The 7612-nt window shown below is 35.7% G+C and overlaps 1 protein-coding gene across 1 annotated transcript in view; it reads right to left on the reverse strand.

The window, feature by feature from the left end:
* The window catches only part of EMB1345 (Transducin/WD40 repeat-like superfamily protein), an 89028-nt gene extending 83981 nt beyond the window's left edge, over nt 1–5047 (reverse strand). Inside the window, exon 1 of the mRNA XM_089384378.1 lies at nt 4225–5047. Within this exon, the coding sequence (XP_089240504.1) occupies nt 4225–4440 (216 nt within the window). The 5' untranslated portion in view covers nt 4441–5047. The remainder of the gene's footprint in view (nt 1–4224) is intronic.
* Between the last annotated feature and the right edge of the window lie 2565 nt (nt 5048–7612).

Consider the following 7612-nt stretch of genomic DNA (forward strand, 5'->3'; position numbering starts at 1 on the left):
GTGGAGTCTTCATCAATTTGACTACAAAATGAGGTGGCAGTTAGCAGTTCAGTTAGAGAGAGTTAGTCTTTAGCGTTGACTGAAGGAAGAACGAGTTAGATCTCCAGTGTTGATTAGAGAGAGCACGAGTTAACAATTATAGTGATGATTGGAAGGAGAGTGAGTAACACTCTCAGTTAACTTGCTATTAGAGCTCGAGTTCTAAATTAAGTTGGGCCTCCTTGCATGGATCAAAGTTCACCTATAAAGAGAGGACGAAAGCACTTTGTGCACAAAGGTTTGTGACAAGACAAAGCTCACAAGTTTGTCAAAGAGCCTTGATTGTGGAGAGAGCGGGAATTGAGTCCTAAGTAATAGGAGGCACAAGTGCGCTAGGATTTAGGAGCTGGTTGTATGCAGAGAAGACGAGCTAGGTCTTAAGAAATAGGAGGCACGAAGTAAACAAGGATATAGGGATTTTTCCCTATAAAATTGGAGCTGATCTGCGCTAGAGAATAGGCGCTGATGTGCGCTAGGAATTAGGGACCTAGTGCGCAAGGATTAAGGAGCCTCTAGTGTGCAGAGATCAAGCACAAGTGAAGAGGTTTTGCAGAGCAAGTCAAGGAGGCAGCAAAGGAACAATTGTATGCTAGAGGGCCGAGATCAAGCAAGATCTAGGCCAGCCAAGATCAGTTGTATCAGCTGAGAATTGTGGGAGAAGCAGAATGCTTTCTCAAGAGAGACAGATTGCTTTGTAATAGATTTAATTGCTCCAAAAACAGTCAATAAAAATTAAAAATAGCCACATCAAACAAGCAGGTTTTCCCTGTTGGGTTCCCTGAGAAAAATAACCGTGTCATATTGTGTAATGTGTTTTTATTCCGCAGCTTATGAGTTGTTAAGAGGTTATGTATCTTGGTGAAAGTTAATTAGTTTCAGTTTTCAATTATTCATCTAAGTAGTTGATTAGTTTCATGGAAATTTAACAAAAATTTCAAGGACCAAAGAACACTACTTCAAAACATCAAACAGACTTCAACTACCTCTACAAGATATCTCCAAAATAGGTCTACAAAATCCTCTCAAATCTGCTCCAAGAAAGCTTCAGATCTGCTTCAATATGTCTTAAAGGTTGCTTCAACAAAGGCTTTAGGTTCGTACAATTGGAAAGGGCCTGGAGTCCTCTACAAGCTTATGTAATTATCCTCGAGTTGGTGTTCCCTTTGACATCAATAACAAATATTCTTCCAACACAGAGCTATCGCAGCGAATCTGTGGGAATCACACTCAACAATGTATCCAGCTGCCCAACACCAAACAGTTTTTCTCAGACACAAGCTCAGCGCTGTCCACAGCAGAAGGCCTCACTCAGCACTCACCAATACAAACCAGGGATGCAACTGAAGAAAACAAAGAAGTAGCGAGAAGCCTTCCTAACCCCTGATCCATACTCAGATATGCTATGTCTCTTCACACCTAGATATTTTTGTTTACAGTTGTATTGGAAGCTGTCTGTAAATGGCCATATCAGAACAGAAATTGTTGGCCTTTTGACCTAAAGCTCTCTGGCAGGAAGCCATTTTAGTACAACTCTACTGTGAACTTTTGCTACAGCCTCTTTTATTAATATAAATTTCCGAGTTTCTTGTTAAAAAAAGGAACTTGTGACCAAGGTATCATCCCCTGACATTTTCTGTTTAACATATGTCTAATATAAGTAGTACATTCAGAGCTCATACAGAGATAGATATCATAGAACTTTTAAATAGACACCTTTCATTGTTCTATTCTGCTATGGAACATTTCAAAATATTATTAACCTTGTGCTTTTAGATTCCTTTGATGTCAAAGGGGCATATTCCTTTATTGTCTCTTGATAATATTCACTATCGGATCACTTATATTTGATCATCTACAAAAATTGCAGAGTTACATAAGAGGATATTTATTAGCAGTGTTTTTCGTGGTCATCCCAAATTTTGTATTGCCACCAGATGCTTCATATATTTTGCGGCTATTGTTGATGCAAGTGTTAAACATTAATGTTGGGGCATTTATTAGGTGAAAACCATTTTGATGTGCTATAATTCCAGCATTCTAACACCTAGTGAGCGACACTTCAAAGTTAACAGACAAGACAAGGTCATTAGCAAAAAAAAATACCTAAAACAATCTTGAGCAGTTTGAACGTAACAGACAAGAGAACGTGCTTAGAAAAAAATACCTACAAACAATCTTGAGCAATTAAATGCTCCCAATACACGTGAACATGCTAAATTTTGTTAGACTCAGATGGCCTTTATCTGAAATGAGGAAAAAGTGGAGACCAGCAGCCAAGCATGTCCCATAGATAGGCATGAGAATTCCATACCACCTCAAGCACCCAAACTAGTTCAAGTGTTAAGTCACGTTATAAAATGACAAATTTTGCATAAAGTCCATGATATAAGCATTCAAGTGACAGATTAGCATTGATTGATTATCTATTCCAACATGACAGATAGGCCACAGACACTACAGAAAAATGATAAGATCTGTCTGTGGGTTAACATCATAAAGTACGGCGACTCTGATGTAGGCATATACATGCACCACTTTTATAAGCACTGGAATTTTCAAGCAGCACAGAATTATGAATAATTTCTTGAGCTAGGAATGGCATAAAAAGGGTGAAAAGCCGAGGGCTATACTAAACAAAAGTCCAACTGCTGAATAAAGATAATTTTGTTACTATAAAATTAGGCTTCCAGAAACTTAGATCTCAAAATAAACTAATATTCAAAGACAGCACCCATACAAAAGACTCCGCCAGGCAAATATAATAGAAAGGTCCAATGCTACATCTGAATAAATAGAAACACAAAGTTGAAGTTGAGGAAGGGAACTCACCAACAACTTCACCAGTTTCCAATCAGAGAAACTCAATGACAGTCTGATGCTAATTCCTACTATCAGACATTAACTTAAGATAAAACAACAGACAACCTAATTGTTCATGTGTGTCCCTGGAAACAATTTACAAAAAATTATTCCAATATTGATCAAGTTGGCCCAATAAGATATAAATGCCCAAGGATTTGGCACAAATGGGGAGCACTATTGACTTTCTCACCATTGACCAAGGTTCCACTGGCATGAGGGCTTTCTTTAGCACCTTAAGGTAGAAATGCTTGGAGGTAATGGTTGAACATGTCGCATTCACAGCACCACCTGAACACACATATATATAGACCAACACCCAACCCCATGTTCTCCTTAAGACTTGTCAAAGATATATTTACCCAGGACATTAAGATATGCAGACACTCAGAAGTAGTGGTAAACCATGTGGCATACATAGCACATATATGTGAAACAAAACCCAGCCCCAAGGGTTAGCTCAATTGGTTGATTCTCTTGTGCAAAAGTTCACAAAGGTCTTGAGATTAAATCCTATCAAGTCAATTGGATTTACTGGACAGTATTTCAGCCGGCAATTATTGTCATCCTCCATCCAGAAAAATTTAGGGTAGAAGGGTGAATTCCCTTGGGACTGGCAAGGTAGTAGAAAAGAAAAAGCACAACTTATGAAATCCATGGCCAACAGATATTTAGATTTTCTTCTAGCATTACCCTTAGTTGGTTTCAAGATTCTGACTCTGAAACTAAAGGATTTTTTTGTAGGGGTGGGATGCTTCAAAAAACATACTTCAAGAGCTGCACCACAAATAATGGACTTCCTCGTGCTTAAGAGCCAAAAACACCCGAGACTAGCCCCCTGCCTCATTCCCTTTTAACTCATGCCATGCCAGTGGGACAAAACACAGCAAGAACGAAACCCTTACTCAGCTGCACTGCTTATAACTCTCACTCTATACAATTACAACCTCACCGGTGACATGTCAATGTTTATACTAACCTATTTTGAAAAGTCATAACATCGGCTTGTAAAAGTTCTACTAGCTCACCTTTGTTTTGGCCTTAAAAGCGTGCAGGCAATGGTAACTCACTCAAATCTTTTTCTATTTTTACGCTTTACAATGGGAGCTTCCTCATTTTCTTTCAAAAAAAAATATGGGGCAGGTTCAATATCACGATTAAATGGGGAAAGTTGCCAGCTTCGTTGATTACCAAGGATTTTGAATACAGCATCCACATGAAACCATTCACTTTGGTAGAAGACTTGCAACAGAATATATTTGAATTTATAATCTAATAACAGAGATCACAAATCATAGAGGTTTTTAAAAAATAGAAAAACTTTACCTTACACGCCCACGAGGGAGATGTTGAATTGAGGGTGGGTGTATTCTCCCAAATCCTGACAGTCTTGTCACCACTGCAAGAGGCCAGCATAGATGGAGCTCCATCAATTCCAGTGACAGGATTCCATGCCACCGCCCACACAGTGTCAGTATGCCCCTGCAACTCTTGAACCTCCCTTAGCTGCAATGACTCATCCAAATTATTTTCCGATTGCATATCTGTTCCGGATGAGCCGACACCCGATATGATTAGGGTTTGTCTTATCCCTTGGACGGAAGAGGTGAACTAATAGGCTTTTATTATGAACGACGCGGTAAACTGATCTTGAGAGTGTTTGGCACCAAAATTATTATGATCAAAATCTTTAGCAGGAGAATCCGCAATGATTGAAATATGTGCAGCCCTCAAACCCATCTACAGAAAGCGAGTACGTAGAGAGTTACCGGGGAACCCTAAACTCCTGTAGCTAAAAACCAAAATTACCACATCTCCAAGAAATAATCAAACCAGAGACCTTATAGGACGGATATAATATGCCGGCATGCTCATGAAAGACATTTGAGTGATGTCTTAAATGACATACGACAGAAGATGAAGTGGGTATGGTCCAAATAAGTAAATTAGCATGTGGGTGTCATGAAAATGAATTTTCAGACTAAATGACGAGAATGAAGATGAGAAAGTGGAACAAAAGGTGGGTGAAAGACAGGAGATGATCTGGCCAATGCCGGACGAGCAGACTTGAGTTCTGATTTCACAAAGGCCAAAATCCGTTCAATTGACAGTGCCTCGGTCTATCCTCTTCAACAGTTAGAGAAGAAAGAAAAAGAACAAAGTTATGAAGTATTTAAATAATTACTTCCAATAAATTGCACTTCCAACGCCCTATTATATCCCACATTCAATTAGTTTTTTTTCCACCAGTTTGACCACATCCGGTTAAAGTCACCTATCGTATTCACAATTCAATTTTTTATACATTTTTTTGGCATGTTTCAAGAAAATTATTATTTACATGATTCCGTAGTTTGTTCAAACTCTTTCCCGCTTGTTTAATTCCATTTCCTATGGTTTAAGCCCTTTCGTTACAATTCCATTTAAGGGGAAAAAATTATCAATATGATCATGGTAACCTAGTTTGGTTAAACTCCTTCCCTCTTGTTTAAGCCTTTTCGTTCCAATTCCGTTTAAGAAGGGAAAAAATTATCAATGTGATCATGGTAAAGTAGGATAGGGAAAAGGGTTTATAATGTTTTGTGGTTTGAAAAAGGAGTCTTGTTTAAGCCTTTTCGTTCCAATTCCGTTTAAGAAGGGAAAAAATTATCAATGTGATCATGGTAAAGTAGGATAGGGAAAAGGGTTTATAATGTTTTGTGGTTTGAAAAAGGAGTGGTGTGTGATATTAAAAAAAAAAATCATTGTGTTTATGTTATGGTAATGGTTCGTAAGTTTTTGTTTTATATTTAAATTATATAAGTATTATTTTTTTCTTCTAAGAAAATCACTCTTAAATGTTTCTAATTTTAAAATTCAAAATCACAATCCCAAACCTTTATACTTTATTAAAAATAATAAAAAAACTTACACACACATTCATTCAAAATAGCATTTCCAAACATTTTTACTTTTGTTGAATTTAAGCTTCTGTGATTCATAAGTTTAATGAATGTGATTAATCTAAAAGCCATTTATTTAGAGATAATGTATTCATAATTTAAGGGGAATGGTAATAGAATATGTGTTTTTGTGTTATTTTTAATAAAAGTGGATATATAGAGAGAGTATTTTTAGATAAATATATTAAATATTATGTAATGTACAATTTATGAAATATTCTTTATATGAAATTTGAAAAGAAAACACTTTTAGATAGATAGATTAAATATTGTATTTATATGAAATTCGAAAAGAAAACACTTTTAGTTAGATAGATTAAATATTATTTAAGTGTGATTTATGAAAGATTGTTTAAAAATGGTATGTGTAGAGAGAGGAGTGTAAGCTTTATATATCAATGAGACAATGTCATATATTAATATGTAAGGTTTTTGCTTTTGTATGAAAAAGGTGTAAAGTTTGCATCTTTATTGTTAGAGTCGATATTTGTACCATTTTGATGTGGAGTTGGAATCAATAGTTTCCAATTAATCAATGAAAAACAAATGATTCATCTCAAAAGCTATGTTGTTACAAATAATTATTTTATATCTCTGACTTTGAAAATAAAAGTGGGGCATATGGCTACTCAGGAACAAGATTATCTTCAAAAATGATAGTATATGCATTCTCTATCAATCTTCCAATAATGTTTCTCTCTTCAGGGAGTACCTCTCACTTCAAATCAGAAAAAGCCCAAGAAGGATTCAATACCATGTTATCTCCTTTGATATACCTATTGGATTTTCCAATGGAGTTGTGCTAGGGAAAAATTATGGAGGGGGTGAATCGATTAAGTTGTCTGGGAACAGATCTATACTTTTCATAATAGGCCTTGGAAATGGGACTAACATCAAAGCATAACTAATAGCAGTTTGGGCCCTTATGATTTTAGCGAAGCTAAAAAACATTAAATGCATCCAAATTCTTGGTGACTCTAAGTGTGTTATTGATTGGTTGATATGTAATGCCAAATTGGAGGTCCTAAATCTTGCTGCCTAAAACAACAAAATCGAAGAAACAAAAAGCCACTTTCAAGAGATCAAGTTCCAACATATATACATATAATTTAATAAAACTGCAGATAGACTTTCAAAAAGTGCTTTATCATTAGACCCAGGTACCATCCTCTATGAGGAACTTGACAGTTGTTATGTCCAAGGTGTTCATTCAAATCTTATAGACTTCATGTTCTAACTTTGAAATCCCTACACATTCATTGGCAACCGCACCTTTCAATACTCCAAATCAAATTTAACCTAAATTATCATCATAGTAGGCTCCACGTTTTCTATCTCACTAAATATTCAAAATTTTCAAAACCTTTTGAAGACTCAATATCGAAAATTTATTTCCATAGTACAATATATTTTACATATGATGTATCTCTCAGTAATATTTGGTAAGTTTATGTTAGATGTAGATCTTTGTCCTCTTTAAATAGATATGAATTTATATACAATTGTGTTGCTTCTCTAGTAGCTTTTTGTTAAATATAAATCTTTGTCCTCTTCAGACATATATGAATTTATATAGAGTTGTGTTGCTTCTCTAGCAACTATCTATAAAGAGTTGGAAAATCATATTACAATAATGGGAATGTAATTTTTTGTATTCGTTTGAATAGCAAAAAAGTAACATTTCACTGTGAAAAAAAATAGGTGGTGACCAGTCAATCACGAATCCATGAAAGCCATGAATTTTTTTTTAAGGGAGATATATGTGCAAACAA

Source organism: Pinus tabuliformis, chromosome Q (assembly GCF_031772625.1).
Source record: "Pinus tabuliformis cultivar Carrire ecotype Pingquan chromosome Q, CPIR1, whole genome shotgun sequence".
Lineage (NCBI taxonomy): Eukaryota > Viridiplantae > Streptophyta > Pinopsida > Pinales > Pinaceae > Pinus > Pinus tabuliformis.